The 21500-nt window shown below is 41.2% G+C and overlaps 5 protein-coding genes across 5 annotated transcripts in view; 2 read left to right on the top strand and 3 right to left on the bottom strand.

Moving 5' to 3' along the window:
* The first annotated feature begins 75 nt into the window (after window positions 1-75).
* Window positions 76-5157, top strand: idua (alpha-L-iduronidase). Its single transcript, XM_077600068.1, has 14 exons — window positions 76-407; window positions 720-860; window positions 961-1043; window positions 1110-1217; window positions 1303-1398; window positions 1480-1682; window positions 1896-2075; window positions 2171-2381; window positions 2719-2937; window positions 3040-3161; window positions 3849-3974; window positions 4038-4114; window positions 4192-4292; window positions 4745-5157. Exons 1-14 carry the CDS (start codon window positions 271-273, stop codon window positions 4843-4845), a joined length of 1905 nt encoding a protein of 634 aa, XP_077456194.1. The 5' UTR covers window positions 76-270; the 3' UTR covers window positions 4846-5157.
* On the bottom strand, window positions 4969-7456 carry LOC144074021 (purpurin-like). The gene is made up of 5 exons (XM_077600065.1): window positions 7290-7456; window positions 7095-7208; window positions 6029-6165; window positions 5818-5930; window positions 4969-5555 (listed from the first exon to the last, which is right to left on the bottom strand). Exons 2-5 carry the CDS (start codon window positions 7206-7208, stop codon window positions 5308-5310), a joined length of 612 nt encoding a protein of 203 aa, XP_077456191.1. The 5' UTR covers window positions 7290-7456; the 3' UTR covers window positions 4969-5307.
* Window positions 7457-8630: 1174 nt separating this feature from the next.
* atp5meb (ATP synthase membrane subunit eb) lies at window positions 8631-9999 on the bottom strand. The gene is made up of 4 exons (XM_077600067.1): window positions 9851-9999; window positions 9227-9281; window positions 9056-9154; window positions 8631-8962 (listed from the first exon to the last, which is right to left on the bottom strand). The coding sequence occupies exons 1-4, from the start codon at window positions 9884-9886 to the stop codon at window positions 8937-8939; spliced, it is 216 nt and encodes a 71-aa protein (XP_077456193.1). The 5' UTR covers window positions 9887-9999; the 3' UTR covers window positions 8631-8936.
* A 208-nt stretch (window positions 10000-10207) lies between these two features.
* Window positions 10208-12865, bottom strand: LOC144074019 (potassium voltage-gated channel subfamily V member 2-like). The gene is made up of 2 exons (XM_077600062.1): window positions 11448-12865; window positions 10208-10926 (listed from the first exon to the last, which is right to left on the bottom strand). Exons 1-2 carry the CDS (start codon window positions 12774-12776, stop codon window positions 10660-10662), a joined length of 1596 nt encoding a protein of 531 aa, XP_077456188.1. The 5' UTR covers window positions 12777-12865; the 3' UTR covers window positions 10208-10659.
* A 1060-nt stretch (window positions 12866-13925) lies between these two features.
* The window catches only part of tmem150aa (transmembrane protein 150Aa), an 8445-nt gene continuing 870 nt past the window's right edge, over window positions 13926-21500 (top strand). The window contains exons 1-8 of the mRNA XM_077600064.1: window positions 13926-14024; window positions 15620-15905; window positions 16749-16796; window positions 16868-16954; window positions 17468-17535; window positions 18412-18539; window positions 19946-20123; window positions 20311-21500. The exon at window positions 20311-21500 is cut by the window's right edge and continues 870 nt beyond it. Coding sequence (XP_077456190.1) covers window positions 15841-15905; window positions 16749-16796; window positions 16868-16954; window positions 17468-17535; window positions 18412-18539; window positions 19946-20123; window positions 20311-20612 — 876 coding nt within the window. The 5' untranslated portion in view covers window positions 13926-14024; window positions 15620-15840 and the 3' untranslated portion in view covers window positions 20613-21500. The remainder of the gene's footprint in view (window positions 14025-15619; window positions 15906-16748; window positions 16797-16867; window positions 16955-17467; window positions 17536-18411; window positions 18540-19945; window positions 20124-20310) is intronic.

The raw sequence follows: 21500 nt of genomic DNA, 5'->3' as shown, positions 1-21500 counted from the left end.
GTTCGAAATTTCCAACTGTGTTTAACTAGGGGGGAAAATGTGAAACTACAAGTACGTCGCGGACTGTTGACGTCATCCTGGTCATGTGATTCTGAAGACCGCGTCTGCTTTTTAATAGGTGTCGATTCGTGTTTCAGTGGTATTTTAGTATACACTTTATGAAAGTTTATCTTCTACAGTTAAACGAAATACTTATTTTACTTTTTAATTGTAGTTTGTTTACTTTTTAATTCAATCTAACGCAGCTTCTTAAAGTCGTTCGCTGCAGAAATGCAGCAGAACACATGGCTTTCATTTTCACTCATTTTATGTATCACAGACGCTTTTCCTCAATTTTTTGTCATCAACGTTGACGTTGGAAAACCTATAGCACATCTAAAATACTTCTGGAAAAGCACTGGTTTCTGGTAAGTAGACTATCATTCTAATAAATAACCGAACTCTATTTCGTAGGCAAGTGAGTATTGATTTGAATTGAATGTTTTTATTGTCATTATACAAGTATCGTACTACTTTTAAATAATGCATCAATACCACATGTTTGGTAGACGCGCCCTTTAGCAGAATACTGTGCATTAATCTCAGATGTTTTTCCCCAATATATGTGATGGTTTGAAGTAATGCATTCTGAAAATCCCATTTCCTGTTTTAAAAAAAAGATACACAAAAGGAGTTATGCCTGTATATGACAGCTGGTAAAATCCATATTTTGTTTGCAGCCCCCCTCTCCCTCATACTCAGGCAGACCAGTTTGACCTGAGCATTGACCAGCAACAGAACCTTGCCTATGTGGGTTCCGTCCCACATGGAGGGATCCAGCAGGTCAGAATCCACTGGATGTTGGAGCTGGTCACTGCACAGTGAGTGAAACAGCAATAATAATAAGATGCTCAGACAAATTTGCAATAACATATCTAACATATCATTGTTCTTAGCTGTCGTCTGCTTTTGTGTTTTCAGAGATGTTGGAGGACAACCCCAGTACAATTTTACAAAACTGGACCAGCTAATTGATCTCTTATGGATTAATGGACTCCGACCAGGTTGTTGCATCCTTAAAATGAGAGTTATTAGTTTTTTTCCTCATACATTCTGATGTTAATTTTCAGGTTTTGAACTAATGGGCAGTGTTTCAAACTACTTCACTGACTTTGAAGACAAAGCTCAAGTATTCAAGTGGAGGAATCTGGTGTCTCTTATAGCTAAGAGATACATTGGTAAGTGAGTACCAGCTCCTACATCATTCCATGGAAGATGACAAAGCCATAAGCAATAAAAGGTAACTCCATTTTTGGTTTACAGAAAAATATGGTCTTGGAACCGTTTCTCAGTGGAACTTTGAAACATGGAACGAACCCAACAACCATGACTTTGATAATGTCAGCATGTCAATTCAAGGTGAACAAGTCATTTTTATCTACACACATCTTGCCATGCCAATTTTTACTGTAGTCCTTCCCTCATGTTATCTCTTGTCAGGGTTTCTGAATTATTACGATGCCTGTTCGGAGGGCCTGCGGGCTGTCAGCAACTTGCTTCGGTTTGGAGGTCCAGGGGACTCCTGTCACTCGCCTCCACGCTCGCCGTTCTGCTGGGCCATGTTACAACACTGCTACAATGGCACCAACTACTTTACTGGCGAAACGGGCGTCCGGATCGACTACATCGCCCTGCACAAAAAGGTATCGATCAGTTAACGTGACGTGAATATCTCCTGAATATTTCGCATTTTTTCATTTTTCCGACTTGATTCGAGTGGCCGTTATTTTCCACACGTTTTGTAAGGCAAGATTTCATCTGCAATTTATAAGTGCTTTATGCTAGTTGACTAATTTCAAAGAAATGGAATCACATCAACCGCCATGACGCATTCAGTTTATTCTTCTGTCCTCCAGGGAGGCGGTCACTCTTTGCCGATCCTGCAGCAGGAGATCCAGACCGTTGAAGAGATCCTAGAACGTTTCCCTCATTTCCGCAGCCGGCCCGTCTTCAATGATGAGGCCGATCCGCTGGTGGGCTGGTCCCAACCTCAGGAGTGGAGAGGAGATGTGACCTACGCTGCCATGGCAGTTAAGGTAAACCACGAGGCTGAAACCATGCCGGATTATCCGGAGCCCCCTTTTTTTGTATGAGTAAACTTAATGACAGACTGTATTTTGTATGTGAACAGATTATCAGTCAGCATCAGGAATTGCTGTCTGCAAACACTAGCGTGAATTACGCCCTGCTGAGCAACGATAACGCCTTCCTCAGCTACCACCCTCAGCCCTTCACTCAGCGCACTCTGACCGCTCGCTTTCAAGTCAACAACACTCGGCCTCCTCACGTGCAACTCATCAGAAAACCCATTCTCACCGTCATGGGCCTTCTGGCTCTGCTTGGTAACTGACCTGCTCCCATTCATTAAATCTTGCATGATGTTCCCATCAAATTTGGCATATTTTTTACCTTGAACGAGCATTTTAAGGAATACCACATTTTCTGGACTATAAATTCCAGGATTTTTTTTTTAATTTGGCTTTTATCTGGAAAAATATTGACACGTGTTCCAAAATTCTCCAAAATTTTCACTGAGAACTGTGTTACATCCAGATAAAAAATTCAAATCAAAAATCATTAAACATCAACACTACTCTACTTTATTAATAGAAACTAAAGATTTGTTTTCTTTCAAATGCTCCTTAATACCTAATGTGCAGGTTGTAATTGGTCCTCCAGGTGAAACGCAGGTCTTGGCCCAGGTTTCGAACTCCTCACAAGCCAGTGATGTTGACAGTGGCACCTTAGGAGTCCTGGCAAGTACCCACCAACCCGAATTTCCCCGAGGTCCAGATAGTTGGCAGGCAGCCTTGTTGATCTATAACAGTGACGATAACCGTACATCCGCCAGCACTGACGTTGTCGTCGTGTCTCTAAAAGGACTAAAGCCTCACGCAGGTGATTTGCATGCTTATTGTTGACTCACTTCATTTTATTATTAGAAATGTAGCGCATACGCAGTTATTTCCAACCTCTACCTCCCATTTGTTTGCTTCTCAGGGCTGGTCTATGTCACCTACCTCATGGATAATAATGTGAGTAACCCTTACCAAAAATGGCAGAAGATGGGAAGCCCCAATTACCCCACGAGAGAGCAGTTCACGGAGATCAGGAAGGCCCAGGTTTGAAGATCGCTCTATTTTATTGGCACCGTATTGAAAGAGTAGTGACGGACCGATTTGACGTTCAGTGTTAGTATCTACGCCTGATATGTCTATTTTAGCCTTTGACACCCCTGGACTAAATCATGATACAGTGGTACCTCTACATACGAGCTTAATTGGTTCCGGGACTGAGCTCGTATGTTGATCTTCTCGTAATTCGAACGAAGGTTTCCCATTGAAATGAACTAAAAACTAATGAATTCGTTCCAACCCTCTGAAAAAACACCAAAAACAGGATGTTGGATTGGAAAAAATGTTTTATTTCTTCTAATTCGCCATCTATTAACAAAGTAACACATATCTAGTGGTTTAATAGTAATAAAATGTGTTTAATATAAATAAAATTAGACGGATTTCGCGGAGGGGGGGCGGAGGGTTTTGGTTCGGGGGTACTTTCCACGGCAACACACTCGTAACCGAACAAACAAATTTAAATTAACTTGGATTAATATATACAGACACACTCAAACATACATTTAATGTAATTTTACATAAAACTGAATTCTAGTTTTGTCTTAATCTTTTGTTACCTTCGTTTTCCGGGTTAGCGGTTTGCTCATATCTCGAGCTGCTCGTATGTAGAGGTGCTCGTATGTAGAGGTACCACTGTATAAAGATGATAATGTTTTGCCAATTAACACACAGGAACCCGTCATTGTCGGACCAATACCGGTGCCCGGAGGTGACACGCTCACTTTGAAAGCAAGACTGCAAGTTCCCTCGGTTCTGCTGATACATTTATGCGCCCGACCCAAAGCAGCTCCCAACCAAGTGGGTATTAGCGGCCAACAATGTCCAACAGAGTCATTTCTCATGTCAATCTTTCTTTCCAAGGTCAACGGTTTGCGCTTCATCAGAATCACCAAAGGCCAAGTCCTCATCATCTGGTCCGATAGCTGTGTTGATTCCAAGTGGGTGCTTAAACAGATCTTGTGATTGGACACAATGGTGGTATGAGTTCCATTCAACGTTTGTTTTTGATTTTTAGGTGCATTTGGACATTTGAGGTGGAGTTTTCTTCAAATCACAAGGATTTCACGGGGATTAATAGCCACAACACCATTTTTACAGCATTTGTTTATTCACCCGGTAAGAATTTTTTTTGTTGTTGGACATTTTCACCATTCAAACAATAAACAAAATTGTTATGTATTTTACCATATTACTCCCATTGAAAGGACTGTGTTAAATTAATGAAACTTGGCAACAGTGGGCAGAGGTAAAATAATTTTACCATAAATTTTAAGTAGCGTATTTTCCGGATTATAACTTGCCCTTTTTTTCCCCAAGGGCAAAATATTTAGTTAACTTTGTTTAGCACTTTCATGGATTTGGTAGTGATATAGATTGAGAGTTTATTAAACATTTCTTATGTGGTGTTTACGTTATTGCAATTTGAATACTGTATAATCCGGACTATAAACCGCACTTTTGTTATACTTTTTTTTACTCAGTTTATTGTGTATTCTTGGTCAGTATGATTTATTATGCACTTCTAAGCCTTGAGATGTATGTTATGCTAATAATGTTGTGTTCTTCAGGGGACCAGGTGGTGAGCGGAAGTTACAGAATTCGGGCTGTGGATTACTGGGACAGGCCCGGAATGTACTCCCTGCCTGAGCAGTATTCAGAGGAGCTTTAAACACACGTGTAAGGTATTCCTTTTTAAGCAGTTATATACCTAATGTACTGTTTGTTCAGCCCATCTATTCGTTTGAATTCTCAAACTTTTTTTTAATATCAAATGAGAGTCATACTCGGAAAGTTCCTTTTTAGTTTGTTGTGAAGGTAATTTATTTTTTGAATGAAGTCATGGACCTTGTAGTTTTTGTTATTACAAAACACAATAACATTTCTGTACAGTTCAACTGAATGGGCCTTAATACAATCGTTGTTGGCTTAATATTTTAACCTCATGAAAACTGAAACAATTACAATTTTAGCTGAAATCGGATTATTCTCGTATCTTGGCTCAGCATTTACGGAGGGTTGACTTCATTCCTGGCACGATGACTAGTCAAGTTCTCGATGGATACTGTTTGGGACATTTTAGCACGCTCCTGAAGAGAGAAAAGAAATCGATTTATAGTCCGTGAGATTATATTTAATGCAAATCTAAGCGGCCTCGTGAATACGTACCGGATTGCAGAACAGGCTGAAACTGGCCTCCCATGCAGATTTCCTCCTGTTTTTGGCGCACGATTCTCTGGATGGGAGGGGCCAGGCCGCGGGGGTTGCGGGAGAAGACCAGGGCGTAACCGTCCTCGCAGCTTCCGTCAGCCTTCAGGGTACGGCAGGCGTAGGTGATGGCGTAGTTGTCGTAGTCGGTGTCGATGATCCAGTAGTTGTCACCTAGAGGAGGATGGAAGCCATTTTTATTGATGACACGCTCACATACCTGTCAACCTCTGCCGATAACTGCCCTTATAAATGATTATGATTCCCCTTACAAACCCCCCAAAAACCTTACAAACACCGTACGACTCGTACGAGTCGTACGGTGTTTGTAAGGTTTTTGGGGGGTTTGTAAGGGGAATCATAATCATTTATAAGGGCAGTTATCGGCAGAGGTTGACAGGTATGCGCTCGTAAAATCTCTTAAAAGCCTGTATACCTCCACTGGACAGATAGCTGGCCAGTCCCTGGTAGTTCATGAACATCTTGCCTGGACTCTCGGGATTAGGCACAGAGTACTGAGCAGCCATGTCAGCACATACAACCCAGAATCTGAAGGAATGTCATTGGGAAACAAGTTAAGCCGTGAAAAAAATAATAATAACATACTAGTCCAATACTGGGTGAAGTGATGGCTGACTTTGACTCACCCAAACAAAGTGACTCTGCCCTTGGACGAGGCCACCATGGAGCCATCGTCTCCGATGGTGTACTCGGCAGAGATGTTGTCTTGAAGAAATAAGCCCTCGGGATCCTTCTTTTGTAGGGCGTACCACTTTCCAGCATACTGATGGCGAAAATAAAGATAGAAACACTCTTAACAAATGAGGTTAGTCATGTGGGAAGAGGTTGGGAGTACAAATACTTTCTTAGATCGTCGTTTTCGCTCTAATTGCGAGATAAAACTGCTAATTTAGCTATGTATACTTTGTCCGAATGCGTTTGGTACTTAAAATGGAAAATTTAAGGACAGCAGCAAAGGAATCCGAACCTGGGTTGATTCAATAGATTTGGAAATGCTATATTTTGCACATCCATGGCCTTATTTGAGTCTTTTATATGTTCTAAGAATGAGACAAGTCTTTTTTATTGTACTGTGCCAGACTAAACTAAAGTACCTACATTCATAAATCGTTATTTTATTTTTTTATGTTTCTTTTTGTACTGGAGTACAATTCCCGTATATTTCTGACTTTTAGTAACACCTAACTATAAGTTGCACCAGCAAAACATTGCACAATAAAGAGGAAAATGTATATTTATATGTAATTCCCACTGGAGTATATGTTTAATTTTTGATTTCATCAGAAACAATAAGTAACATTAGTAAAAAAGGAGAAAAACAGGCTGAGTAGGCATCTTTAACAAGTTTTTTAGATAACTATAACTAAAAAAAAAAAATTTTTAATTAAAACTATACAGGCTGTCCTGGTCAGAGAGAAAAAAAAAACACATTTATAAGTCGCACTTGAATATCAGTCACAGCCCTTGACCAAACTATGAAATAAAAGTTCGGTCTATAGTCCGGCAAATACGGTACCTTATATTCAGTAATTAAAAATAATACAAATAATAAAGTACAGGAGATGAATCAGTACATCTGAGGAACTTTACTTTCACTGAGTAATAAGTGTGAGTACCCTTCTGAGGAAACTACAGGTGCTGTATACCTTTTTAATAAAAAATAAATAATATAATATAATAATATATACTCACTCTTTTGGGGTCAAAGTCCTGTTTGACCGTAAAGCTGTCCACGACACAGCTAGCCAGGCTTTGTTCCACGCAAGCCAGGAGCAGCATAACCAGGGCATACATTTGGAAGTCCATCTTTTTAACCAAAGACAAGTGATCAACATTTATCTCATGAAGGAAAAATAAAAATTAGAAGACAAGACCGCATCGTCTTACCTTTCTGGCGTATCGGGAAGCTGAGGCAGAAATGTCCAGTTGCCTTGTCAGTCGCAAGTCAGCATTTGCAGCTTTTTTATACCCGTAGCACACTCTGACTCAGAGTTTATTTTCATGTCTCCAACCTAAATGCAGTGCGTAAAGCTACCGTTAATCCAGTTAAGAAAAATCCTCTGTCGTAAGCTGGTGAGCGTCCACGTTCAGCCGCGTGTTGGCTTTATGTAATTGTTTGCAGCGCTACATAACAACATACATAATGATTGGTCTTGAGGGGTGGGCTGAGAAGCAGTCTGGGCCCCCGGGCACGTGGACATACTCCAATAAGATTTATCCTGGCCATGCAGGTTGCTTATAAATATTACCTTTGCGACATTTGTTTTTTTAATAGTTACTCTATCTTTATATGCACCATTTAGATTTTTTTTAGGTGGAACAATGGAGTTGAGATGGTCACATTCTCCCTGTTTTGAGTTTCTGCAGTCAGAAATTGATATCTGTATTTGATTTACCGTTCAATCACTCCCAGTTGTAATGGATCGGACATCCATTGCCGTCATGAGGCGTTTTCAATATCAATTCCCCTCTTTTATTAACTATAAGACAAATTGTGTGACCTGGGCTGGCAGTGAATGCGTTAAATTGTTTTACGTATGTTGTTGGCTAACTTTTGCTTTTCACTTGGCCCTATACATTGTTTACCTATTGTGCATTTTTGCAATGTGTGGTTCCCAGGCATCTTTTGCTTAGAGCCCCATGTTACTATTTAATAGTACAGTTAAATATTATTAACCTAAATAATTGAATGACTGTTTTTTAATCAGAAATTGGTTAAAATTCCAGCATGATTTAATTCATGTGAATTTACTTCCCATCTGGACAGAATATTTTAAGGATGTAACATTTCTAACGTTAACTTTCCTCATGACAACACACCCTACAAACAACCTGTTTGAAATAGGGCACCATTTAAACTTATTTTTATTGAGTTGGAAATGTACCAGTCAATATTATAGGAAGATCACAAAATGTCACTTGAAAGCAACATCTACTGTAAAGCTAAATACATACACATTGCCAGGTAAGCATTTTTAACTCCAATAGGTGAGCACTAAATGTAGCCACCTAATAGCTACACGCTATTTTTGGTAAACTCCACCGACTTGTTAGGTAAGGCCAAGTGCTGGCTTGGCGCACAACATCTTACCCGCTCATGACCTCACGTTGTCTGGATAAGCGTCATGTCAGGTCGCTGCGGACAGTCGGACACCAGCTATCACGTTTGCACGTGTCATGGTCAGTTTTGAATATAATTCCAACATTAAAAAGCAACTTCAGACAAGGTATGCCACTATGAATTTATTCAAGAGCACATCGTCTTATATGTACACACTAAAACTTGCCATTGCATAGTGCAATTATGTAACATGTTATAATAGATGGAGGAAAAAAAATGTTGCAACGTACGTGTGCAAGAGGTTAAGCGCCATTTATTTACATGTTTACTAAGAGGAGCAAGGAAAAATAAATTAAACCTAAACAAAAGTGGCACTATCTCCAACAAAAGCAAATTGCATGGTTGAGAACCAATGTGTTTCTTCACAACGGCCAAGGAGGAGGAATCAGAAAACTGGACTTGAAAGTGACGCTTTATTTCAGGATAGTGTCCTCACTTGCTGTTAGGGGAGAGAGGAATATCGTTGGTTATATTTACAAGCGCAACATTTTATGTTTCACAATTGAATATGTCTGAAACATGTCGTGGTTACCTTCTGCTAGCTGCTTGGCAATCCGTTCCTGCTCCTCGCGGACCTTCTTTTCTTCCTCTTCGATCCTCCTCTCCTCGGCTGCGATTGGCTTCAAATGATCTAAAAGAGAGACGCGGATAATTCAGAAAGATCGTCGACGTCTCATATAGGTGGTCGATCGGGGTAGCTTACCATATCTCCTCTTGCCGTAAAAGATACCGGCAATTAAAGCGGAATACCTGGCGGTCTGTAATACAACACATATTTAAAAACCAAATGGGCATTTGACATTATACACTCTGAAATCTGTCAACAGATTTCAAAACCAAATGGGCATTTGACATTATACACTCTGAAATCTGTCAACAAAAAACTATTCGATGGCCGATTTGAAACATTTTAAAAGGGTTGACCTCAAACACCTGATAAATAAGTCGAATGTTTCCATTCTCATTCGCGATCATTGTAGGAGAAGACAAATGCGTTTGGTAAACAAATTCTGTTTACGAGCTGTCATCTGTCGTAAACCGAGGACCGGTTTAGGTCCCAAACAGAATAACTTCCGCTCTCTTCTTTAACGCCTTTAAAAATTTCGCCATCATGTTAATCTCGTATTAGGTCAAAATCGTAATGATTTATTGTGATTTGGTTGTCATAGAGCGAGAAGAAAGCGCAACACGACCACCTTTAGCTAGCAGGCGCATTAGCTCAATCACTCCGTGCAGCTTTTAGGTGGCGATCTAAGATAAATATTTTTTTATATTTTATGTAAAGAAACGATATTGCTAGTTACACGATATCGCGAAGTAAACAAACCTTAATTAATGGAGACACTGCAACCGGAGGAGCCATGGTTCAACGACAGGCTAGTAGCAGAGGTCACTTTATCGCCGCAGTGAATTGTGGGAGGTCGGACTTACTACTTCTTCGACCATTAATGCGGATAGACTCGACATTGCTAAATAGCGCCGTCTTCTGGTGAAAAGAAATACTACAATAACAATGCGACCTTGACGTACAGTAAGGGTGCTTAAGATCTAGTTTTTAAGTACACGTACTCAACTTTCGGCAAGCGATCACCAGATTTTTATTAGAGTGAAAGAAAAAAAATGATTTTGAAATAAAAACGTTATGCATACGTCGTAAATGATTAAATTCACAAACTTCATCACATTATGTAGCATCTGAATTCATTTATTATGATTGAGCAAAAAGCACAAAATTGAGAAAAAACAGATCTCAACAGCAGAACAGTACATGTCAAAAAATAATAAACCATGTAATATATAAATAAATAATAGGAAAAGAGAACATGATAGATAAAAGCGCAAAAAAATAGCTTTTGGGGGTGGGACACAAAGCACAACAATTAATTTGTTATGGCTATTATTGTTGTTTGGTTCTGATTTGTTTCACTAAAAGTAATGACAGATTTGATTGGTTCATGACATCAGTTGGCTCTTTATTCTTCTCCCAAATTGGACAATTAAACTTTCACAAGGTTTTTAGCCAACATTAGCTATTTTATCTGCATGTATTAAGGTTTCTTAAGGCTGCAAAATAAAAATTGTAATATAAATTGTACTTCAGTATAAGACCTGCATGTATTCAAGTAGACCATTTCTTCAGTCGGAATGGTGGTGTCCACTTCCAAAGCAGTCGTTGAGCTTCTGCATAGACCTCTTGGCCAACCTCACTTTTCCTCGATTCTTCAGGGAGGCTGTGTACTGGTTGGACTTGAGTTTGGAGTAGTAGTCTGAGAACTTGTTGAAGAGAATGGAAATGGGTAAACCATTCAGGATGATTCCAAAAGCAATGCAGATGAAAGCAAAGAGACGACCCAGGATGGTCTCTGGGTAGACGTCGCCATAGCCCACCGTGGAAATGCTCACCTGCCAGGGGTAACAAACGGAGACAACAGCCATGGTTAGCATGAGATTTTTTTCATTTTTTTGACTCATTTCTGCTGATTTATTTCGAGTATGCTTTTTGATAAGATGACTATACCTACATTTATTATAGTGATATTTTAATGCAAAAGTCACTGTTGAAAGATTGAGTAACATAATTTCCATTTTTTGCCATTTGTTACATGCAAAAAAAATAATACTAATAATTTTAATTGATTACAATTCAGGTGCCCTGTGATTGGCTGGCAACCTTCTGAGGCTGTGGCCAAAAGTCAGGATAATGTTAAAAAAATAATAATAATTTAATGCACTACAGTGGATTCCAGTTCTGTTGTATTTTACCTTAAACTATATAAGATTCATCTTTAACGTTGAAGCACTTTTTGTTTTTAAAATTTAAGGACAACTTCCAGGCATAACAACACTGAACTCAATCATACAAAAAAAACCTACATTACATTCACTGCCAACCATCCCAGTCCAAATGGATTGGATATACTCACAGATGCCCACCACCACGCATGAGGAATGCTGGTGAAGTTTGTCTGCGGCATATCATGCTCCACAGTGTAAACCATGGCCGAGAAGCTGAAGATCCCCATGGCGATGAAAAGAAACAGGCATCCCACTTGTTGGTAGCACTGTCGCAAGGTAAATCCAAACGCCCGCAGACCGGTGGAGTGTCGCGCCAGCTTCAGGATCCGAAAGATCCGCATCAGTCTCATAATACGCAGGACTTGCCCCAGTTTTCCCACCTGCCCCACGGCTTGGATGTCCGCCTCGTGCTTTAGGTAGTTTTCCTTGTTGTCAAAGAACTCCAGGATGGCCTGGACGTACTGAGGCAGAATAGCGATCAGGTCCACAGTGTTGAGAACGCTTCTGCTAAAGGATTTGAGGTCAGGGGTGGATACCAGGCGTAGTAGGTACTCCATGGTGAAGAAGGCAATGCAAAGCGACTCCACGTACTCCCAGTATGTCTTCCCACTGAGTTGGCCCATGGCAGCTCTGTACTGCATCTCCTCCACCGTGTTCAAGGTCATGGCCACAAGGGAGATCAGGACGAACAGACTGGAGGTGACGGCCATCAGCTTGGCCTTGACGGAAGAAAATGGCTTTTCCATCAAGTTCCAGATGGCTCGTCGCTTGTGACCCATCAACATGTCTTGGAAGACCGTTTCGTTCTCCTCGATCTCCACTTCGGCTTCCAGCTCCCTCTGGATCTTCAGCTGCTCGTTCAGCTCGTCCTGCCTCTCCTCGAAGGAGATCCGACAACAACGGTGGGTGTTCTTGATCCTCACGCCCCAGTAGTTGATCTCCTCCAGGAAGTTGCGGGGGCACAGTTCGTCTTTGATCCACAACACGCCGGTGCGGTAAAAATTGAAGATGCTGTGAAAGATATCGGGGTCTCGGTCAAAGAAGAACTCGTTGTTGGTCACGTTGAAGTCGTCGCACAGGTCCAGTTTCATGTTGTGGTCCGTGTAAGTGGCCAGTCGTCCGATTCTGGTCTTGGGGTACCTGGCTGCCATCTTGTAGGCGATCTGGAAGGGCGTCCCGCCCACGTTGATGTTGATCGTGTAGTTCTTGGATGGGGAAATATGTCTGAAGGTGCCATGCTGGACGTCGTCGTTTTCCTCTTCGTATTCAGCGTAGATGTCGTAGATGTCTTTGCTGAGCTCTTGCAAAGAGTTCCATGTCCTCACGCAGCTCTCCTTTGCCGAGGGGTAAACGATCTCCGAAGATCTCCGGTTATTGACGGAATCGTTGACTTTGTAGTTGGGAAAGAGACTTTGTCTCCTGTTGAAGAATCTTAACACCTTGTCGGTGCTCCCCATGCCAGACGGAGGCCACCAGCGTTGCTTCTAGCTAGCCGGAATATTATTTTACCTAAGCATGGATGGAGGATGTGAGCTGCATGCCTCGTGGCCCCATTAATGTTGCTGACTGAGAGGATCCATGTGCTTATAGGACATCTAAATACTATTATCCCCTGCTGATCTCCCAGACTGCCATAATGTGGAAAGGCTGGCATAATTCAACAATGTCGCCTTTAATGTAAGCTATGTTTCATGGCATTGCTTGGTGGGGATTGTGTTGTTTTATTATGTGTGTAAAAAAAGGCATTCATGTTAGTGCAAGTCTGGGTTACGCTTATATCAGAGTAAGGAATACTTTTAATGGTTGTTATTGTGAGATATGTAATTGCTCGCATGTAATTAGTCAAGATTAGGAGTTATTTATGTTTCATTGAGAAGCATTCGGTTAGAAAACAATGTAATAATTAATTCAAGGTTTACATTTATCTTGGACTTAGAAGGACTGTGGCTGCGGATCAAGGTATTAAGCCCTCGTCTATACGTAAATGAGGGGAAGGGGGGTCCTGCTCCACTGTGGAGCAAAGGTCGGGGACTTTGCAGCTTAATCTATTGTTTTTGTCTACAATAGCATGTATTTTTCTGTACTTTACTTCACAAGGGTCAAATTTCAAACTATTTTTTTCCTGATATTTTGGACATGTAGCTGTTTAGGATTCTATTAAATCAACAATTCAGCAAAGACATTTGGTAGATGACAAAATTTGGCATGTTTGGGTGTATTTTTAAAGATTGAAATGTAATTATTTATTAGTTTTCACTTTTTAATATTTTTTTAAATTAGTAGTTTACTGTTAGTGTACTGTACATCCTGGTCTGCCTGAGTCGACCGGACCTGCGTGAGAGTTAAATTACATTACAACAGCAGTGTTTGCGAGTCTTTCAAAATAAAATCTTAGGCAAAACTGTTCATCTCATTAAGAACTTTTACGGTTCCACACAGATTTTGTCTATATTCCGGAAATTTCTGCGGCAAAAACTACATGGGTTTTTGTCTGTAGGCGAATGAATAGCGTTTTTCTGATTATTTCCCCCTTTTCTTTTCTAAAAAAAAAAATGCAGATTAAACATGCACACGTCAAACTGTCTTTATCTTATTTTGAAGACTGAAACGGAAGTGAGATTGCAGAACGCCTGATTAGCTTAGAACGCTATTTTCCTAAAGAGGAAACCAAGGTTGTGTGCGGTTGAGGGTCTTGCAGGCTGGAGGTAGGTACAAAATCACAAAAACACTTTATTCCGTGTATACATCTACTTCCGTGCCTACTACTGGATTTTTTGGCGAGCAGTTTAGCAGTGGTTGGTGGGAATTGGGATGCAGGAAAGCATAAAGACCACCCGGTTAAGACAAGTGCACCCTATAATTAGAGATGTCCGAGCTAACGTGGCTAACCATAACGTGACTTCGTTCGAGCAGTCTGGACATTCAAGAATCGCGATCTTAACCTCCATTTGACTGTTTTTAAGTTAATTCGTGCCTCTTTTCATTGAAGGGCCGAGAGATTTAGTTAACCGGGCTTGGTTCCGAGTTGTGTTTGTGGTGGCCCCTAACACATAAGAAGGCACTGTGTTGCGTTCAGGGTCCTTCTCTGCAAATAGTGTCACGTGACTTTGTTGCGTGCTCATCACATTGATGTCGAATGGAAGGATGACAAGTTATATTTTTCCCCATTAAACGCTATCATAAAACTCGAAAGACCTGCCAAAATAAGTGTCATGATCAAGAATGAAGGGCTTTTCTAACTGCACTCATGTATTGTGTTTTTTGTTATTCTTGTCAAAAGTATTGAATAAGGCTCATGCATTAGGTTTGGGAATTGTAGTTTTCATTTGGGGAAAACTTGGGTAACAGCATTAAATTATTGAATCAAAATTATATTAGCACAATGTATCATATAAAGTCGGAATCAATTAATTGTTTGATCAAGTGTTTCACCGCAGAAATAATCTCGCTTAAAGTGAAAAGACATGTAATTGAAATTTTTTGATGTGTAAAATTGTTTGCGAAAAATGTAAATGGTTTGTCCCACTACTATTGGCTGCCACACTTTTTTAAACTTTCCACCTTAGTCTTTACTACCTTAGTTAACTAGAAAGCTATAAAACGTCCGGATTGTTAAGGCTTGCTCGGAGGTTTGTGTGTAAACAAAAGTTTCTGCTGACATTTCGTAACAAACCTCAGGTTTGTCCACTAAACACACGGCAGACGGAGAGACGACACTTTGCTGTCATGTGAATGAATCTATATTATCAATTAAATGTCTGGGGAAGATGACTTTCAACCCGTCCTCCTTTTACAAAGATGACATGATCAGTTTAGATTTTCGGAGATATTTTATTTCAACAACATACCATTATTGGTATTGTAGTTAGTGATTCCATGATCTAATACTTGGTATCAATATCTGCGCCCGACAAGGCTATTTTTAGAGTATTGGAAGGTATCAGATTTGGTCACAAGATCAGATCCGGTGCATTAGTCGCTTTTTTTACTACCGTAAGTTAAACCACTCAGCAATCTTGTCCGTTCAGTGGGACTACTACTCTTTAGAAACCAATGATTGTTATATAGCGTCATTTAATATGTGTAAATAGAGCATTTAATAAAGAGTTGCCAGCAGGGTACACTAAAAAAGGCCTTTGACTTACTGGTCACATTATTTTTGCCTCTTTTTACTAGTCTAAAAAATGGGTATTGGATTGTCTAATCGCCCAAATAAATGTTTAAAAGGGATGGAATCAGAAGTATAAAAAAAATCAGCATTGGGACATCCCTAACACACTTTTCTGGTTTCTTGTATTAGGTTGAAGGCGGGACGCCAGGTTCCTGAAGCAGGCGCACCGTGTCATCATCCCCCTTCTATCCTCTCGTTTCCTCCCTCCCCCTCCCTGTGTGTCCCCCCATATGTTAGTCACCCCGCGACCCCACCCGCCCCCTTCTGATTGCCCGTGTTGCAACGCCGCTCCAGCCCGAAGCCACCCTCTCACCCCATGCTTGGGATAAAGCCAGCTCACCACCAGCCCAATGACTGCCTGGATTGTCCTTCCGGTCAGCCTGTCTGCCTTCTCTATCACGGGGATATGGATAGTGTGAGTACTGTTGTTTTTTTATTATTATTTTTTTTAAACCCTAAATTTAATCCTTTATAATTTACATTGTGTGTTCAGGTACTCGGTCGTTTGGTCGCCCGGAAGGTTATTGATAATAACCATTTAAATCGTTGCTCAAATTCCCCAAATACAAACTGTGAATTATTATTTAGTCATAATTAATGCCCTATTAATTATTAGGCTAAAGAAAAGCTCCAAATTTCCCTGACTTTTATCTTTTTTTGTTGGAGAACTTGTTAAGACCCTGACTGACGTAGCTTCTTAAAGGGACAACGCATGTACATACAAACTCTTATACACTCACATGTCCGCTCAGTGAAACTGCTCAGGGCCATTGTTGGCTTTTATTGATGCGTAGACCGTGTTGTTTTACTTTGTTTGGTCGCCGGACTTTTGGTCGCCGGACGTTTGGTAGCCGGTTGTTTGGGTCCGGGCGACCAAAAGACCGCGACCAAACGACCGCACACGGTGTGTTCACAGCTGTTGTTTTCTAATGTATTTTTCCTACGCATTCTACAAAGTACTTGACTGTGCTCCATTGTTAAACTTTAAAGCATGTTAGGTCTGAAGTACTCTTGTAAAGCCACTTGTATACCCACTGAAATTGATTTACCAAAATAACTTCTTTGCTCCAGTGTGAGCAGGACTGCAAGTACTGCTTCAAAAAATCGAGTGTATTTTTCTACTTTAATTTAAACTCTGGTGTGTAACTACTGTATTTTCTCGCATATTTTTCGCTGAAAAAAATGATGACTGAATCAAGGCTACGGCTTATCTTGGCTATCTGTGTTATTATTTAACTTTGATGGGTTTCCTCTCTAGGTATGCCATGGCCGTTATGAATCGCCATGTTTGTCCTGTGGAGAACTGGTAAGTGATTCTTATTATTTTTCTTTTATTTGAGAAATGTGGCCACAAGCTAACACCTCGTTTGGTTGCAGGTCCTACAATGTCACATGCACAGAGGAGCCTCTACGACCAGGCTTGCCCAAGACCTGCTGCACCATCCAGGACATCCCCCTCATCAGGTGTCCTCTTCTACTTTTCTGTACAATGGTTTAGACAGCACAAATTTCGATAAGCACGTGGTGTGACGGCTCTCTAATTTCGTCGATTCTCATTGCCGTCCTGCTCACACGAGACCCAAAGATGTTATTTTGACAATTATTCTAACCATTTACACATTGGTTCCATTTCTCATGCTTTATTGGTCAATGTCAAAAAAATGAGGTGGAAAAGGGGGAATGGTAAAATAAATTGAGGTTTTATGAAAAAGAGTTGCTGGATTAACTAGTCAATCACATCTATTTTTTTGCAACTTTTTTTGAAGCTGTGTGGCCTTTAACGTAATATACACGAAGTCAAGTCATGTCAAAAAGCCTTAATTGTCATTATACAAATGCTACGTATAACGAAAAGGTGAAGACTGAGGAAACAAACCACCAAACTAGAGAGCAAAGAGCCGCTGCACCCGCGCGTGCCGCCATCTTGGATCTGTGTTGGAAGTCTTGTTAACACAGTTTTGTCTTTTTTTTTTGCAGTAAATGTGGTTCTTACCCCCCTGAAAGCTGCCTGTTTAGCCTCATCGCCAATGTTGGAGCCTTTATGGGTAAGACCACCTCTGAAATGAAATAAGCACAAACGCGATTAACCTGTGCTATGTGGAATGTAGTTTTTCATGTGCACGTACACTAATATTAAATCGTGTTCAAAGTAAAAAAAATGTATCCAACACTATCCAATATTCTGTTGTCACAAAGAATAATAAACAAACAAATTCAGTAAAATGTAACAACTACGATAAAAGCATTTCGACTAAAAATTCACACTACTACGAAGGTTCTAAAAAGAGTTTACACACGCATAGAACTAGTGTGTGTGTATGAATATGATTCTCATCCATTAGTGTGTGTCTGTAATTGTGCTGCATGGTGCCTATGTCAGCGTCTAGAGCTGCGGAGGGGCTTGAAATAGCCTAAGCTCACTAAATCAATAATAAATGTGCTTTCCTTCCACCACACCACATATGTTCCCTGCCTTGTCTCCTTCATGCAACCTCCATGGCCTTCTTCTATTTCTCATCGTGATCATTTTGCCTCATTTCTTTCCAATCCTGGTTGGGGTGGTAGCCCATTTAAAAAAAAAAAGTATATAAGCCCAGCCCAAACTATCTTTTGGTGGTCAGCTAAAAAAAATGCACAGGTGAAGGAAATCGACCTCTGCAAAATGTTTTCAGATCGGCATTAGCGTTGAAGATTTCCCATATGTTGTTAAATAACCCCTTTTGCAGTGTATAAATGGCCGCCATGTGGTTGGCAATGTTAATATTTCAGATTTTATTCATGTATTTTCGTTCGGTCTTTTACCCTAAAGCCAGCACACAATGGGCCATTTTTTTTATGAATCTCTTTTCCGACGGGCTAAAATGTGTTTTATTGATTTGGAAGGAAACCTGTCGATTGTTATGATGACTTGTTTTCCGCAGTGGTGATGGTGTGCCTTTTGCGCTACGCCCAGCTGGTAGAACACAGCCACAGATGTTGGGTCAACACCAGCGCCCTGGTGTCAGGCTGCACCAATGCAGTGGGTCTCGTCATGGTGGGCAACTTCCAGGTAAATGGCAACTCTTCAGCCCATTCCGCCTCATGGATAACATTCAATGATCAATCCGGGGCTTTCAGCCTGCGGCTCCTGAGCTGCCCGTGGCTCTTTGCATGCACCTGTGAATTTGAACTCTTTTGACATTAGTAGATTACTGTATTTTCTCGCATATACGCCATATTTGTTGCTAAAAAATGATGACTGAATCAGGGGTACGGCTTATATGTGCACAAATTAGACTTGCCATGCACAAAACGCCATACGCTAGACAATGCGGCCAATACGGTCATTTATTTAAAAAAAAGAGAAACAGATAAAACGCTTAACAAAATTTATTTTGACGTTTATGATTGAAATTCAAGAACAAAAACGTATCTTGCATAACACGTGAAATAACTCACTTGTGCTTGCCATGTGCGATGATTTTTTTTTATGATTTTCCCTTCAAAGTAACACATTTGTACTCCCTATTAAAACCATAAATGTGGAGGTCAAACTTGAAAATCGGGGGTGTCTTATACGAGATAAATTGTAAGATTCATCAATTTTAAGGGTACGGCTTATACGCGAGAAAGTGTAAAATTCATCGATTTTAAGGGTGCGGCTTATACGCGAGAAATTGTAAAATTCATCGATTTTAAGGCAATTTTAAGGGTACGGCTTATACATGAGAAAATACGGTACTCTCAATTCAGCTGTTTTGGACATCCTAGGTCACATGTTTCAAAGTGGTGGCCCGGGGGCCAAATCTGGCCCGCCACATCCTTTTGTGTGGCCCGGGAAAGTAAATCATGAGTGCCGACTTTCTGTTTTAGGATCAAATTAAAATGAAGAGTATAGATGTATATTAAATTTCCTGATTTTCCCCCCTTTTAAATCAATAATTTTAATTATTTAATCCATTTTTCCGTGTTTTTAGTTCAAAAATCATTTTGTAAAATCTAAAAATATATTTTAAAAAAAGCTCAAATAAACATTGTTTTAGATCTATAAAAAACGGAATATTCAGGAACTTTAATCCAGTTCTTTTAATCCATTTATTTAAAAAAAATCTAAATATTATATCTAAAATGGTCCGGCCCACCTGAAATAGAGTTGACGTTAACGCGGCCCGCAAACCAACCCGAGTCTGACACCCTTGTCCTAGATCAGGGATGGCCAAACCGGTCCTCGAGGGCCGCTGTGGGTGCAGGTTTTTGTTCCAACCGATCCAGCACAGACATTTTGACCAATGAGATTTCTGAAGAAAACAAGAAGCACCTGACTGCAATCCACTGATTGCACTTGTAGGACACCCGATTGGTGAAAAGGTGTCATCTTGATGGGTTGGAATGAAAACCCGCACCCACTGCGGCCCTTTGTGGAATAGTTTGGACACCCCTGTCCTAGATGAACACGCACTTTGTCTTGTCTGCTAGGTTGACCACGCCAAGTCTCTTCACTACGTGGGCGCCGGCGTGGCCTTCCCAGCGGGGCTTCTCTTCGTGTGCTTGCAGTGCGTGCTGACCTATCGGGTGGCCGAGACCGCCCTGGACTATTGGATGGCCCATTTCCGCGTGACGCTGGCTCTGGCGGCCATGGTCTCCCTCGTGCTCAGTATCCTTTTTTTCTCGTGACGCTGAAATAGCCATAGAAAAGCTCCTGAAAATTTAGCGCGTCTGTATTCTTGGGTCATTCCAGGATTGACAGCCTCCGATTGTGGATTGGCCGCTCGGTCATTGGCGCCCAGTCTTGAAAAAGCCCGGAAATCCCCCGTCGCTCCTTAACTCCCCCGTCTCCCCAGGCGGCATCTTCTTTGTCCACGAGAGCTTCATGCTCCAGCACGCCGCCGCCATCTGCGAGTGGGTGTTCACCGTGGACATCCTGGTCTTCTACGGCACCTTCACCTACGAGTTCGGCACGGTCACCGGCGAGACCATGATCGCCGGCCTGCAACAGTGCCTCTGCCACGGCTCGGGGGTGATGCTGGGCCCCGGGACCAGGGACTCGGCGCTGAGCGGGGCCACCAAGGGGCTCAAATCCCCCGGGGGTAGCAGCACATCCACGCATCTCAACTGTACCCCCGAGAGCATAGCCATGTTGTGAGGGGCTCGCCTGGAAATTAGGACTGCGATAGCATGCTAAGAGAAGGACTTGTTGCGTTTTCTAACAAATTCAGTCAACACATCTGTGATATCTTTCCCCTCAGCCCCCCCAGACCCTTTCAAGGTATAAGCTAGCTTGAATGCTAAGCGGCTACAACTCCTCAGAAGAATTGAAGGAAGCCACATGAAAGCCAAACCATCCAATGGATGCGTTTTTCAAAATAAGAGCTGCCGGATGAAGGACCCGCCTAGACTGAGCGAGCCCGTTTAACATCAGGGATTTTCAAAATGTCGCCGTACTCCGACAGGAATGCTCTGGTAGAAGGTCCTGATTGGATGGTGGAATGTTCCCAAGATGGTTGCTCATAGGATGTTTAGTTAGTTTGTTAGTCTGTTTTTGTTTTACTCGCGTAACATTTTTTGTGTGTTTTCTGTTAGCAGCATGATTGGATAACTTGAAGCGGCTTGGCTGGAAGGTTGACGCTAAGATGGGGGAGCCGTTTTGGGAAACATTCCACGGGAGTCTCAAAATGTGACAGGAAGGTATGTGAGGCCATTAATTTGAAAAAAAATTGGGCTGCCTTGATGCTAGAGGGTTTAACGTTTTTATTTTTAAATATTTTATCATGTTAGCTCCTACGGCCTTGCGTTAAAGTTCCCCAATTCTTTACGGATTTCTGCACTTTTTAAAGGAGAGAATAGGACTTCATATTTTTGAGAGTAAAATAATTGGGAATGATTTTCAAAAACTGAAAAAACTCGCCAAAAATAAGTTGGATTTTAAACATTTTTGCCACCCTAAGTATTTTGATCCACGACATTTCAGGTAGTTATCTGACCTCGTCTTATGACCACATAACCTTTCACCTCATAACTCGTCCCACAGGGA

Source organism: Stigmatopora argus, chromosome 5, assembly GCF_051989625.1.
Source record: "Stigmatopora argus isolate UIUO_Sarg chromosome 5, RoL_Sarg_1.0, whole genome shotgun sequence".
NCBI classification, from domain to species: Eukaryota; Metazoa; Chordata; class Actinopteri; order Syngnathiformes; family Syngnathidae; genus Stigmatopora; species Stigmatopora argus.
The sequence above is the reverse complement of the archived record's forward strand: the minus strand, read 5'-3'. Positions and strand labels throughout refer to the sequence as shown.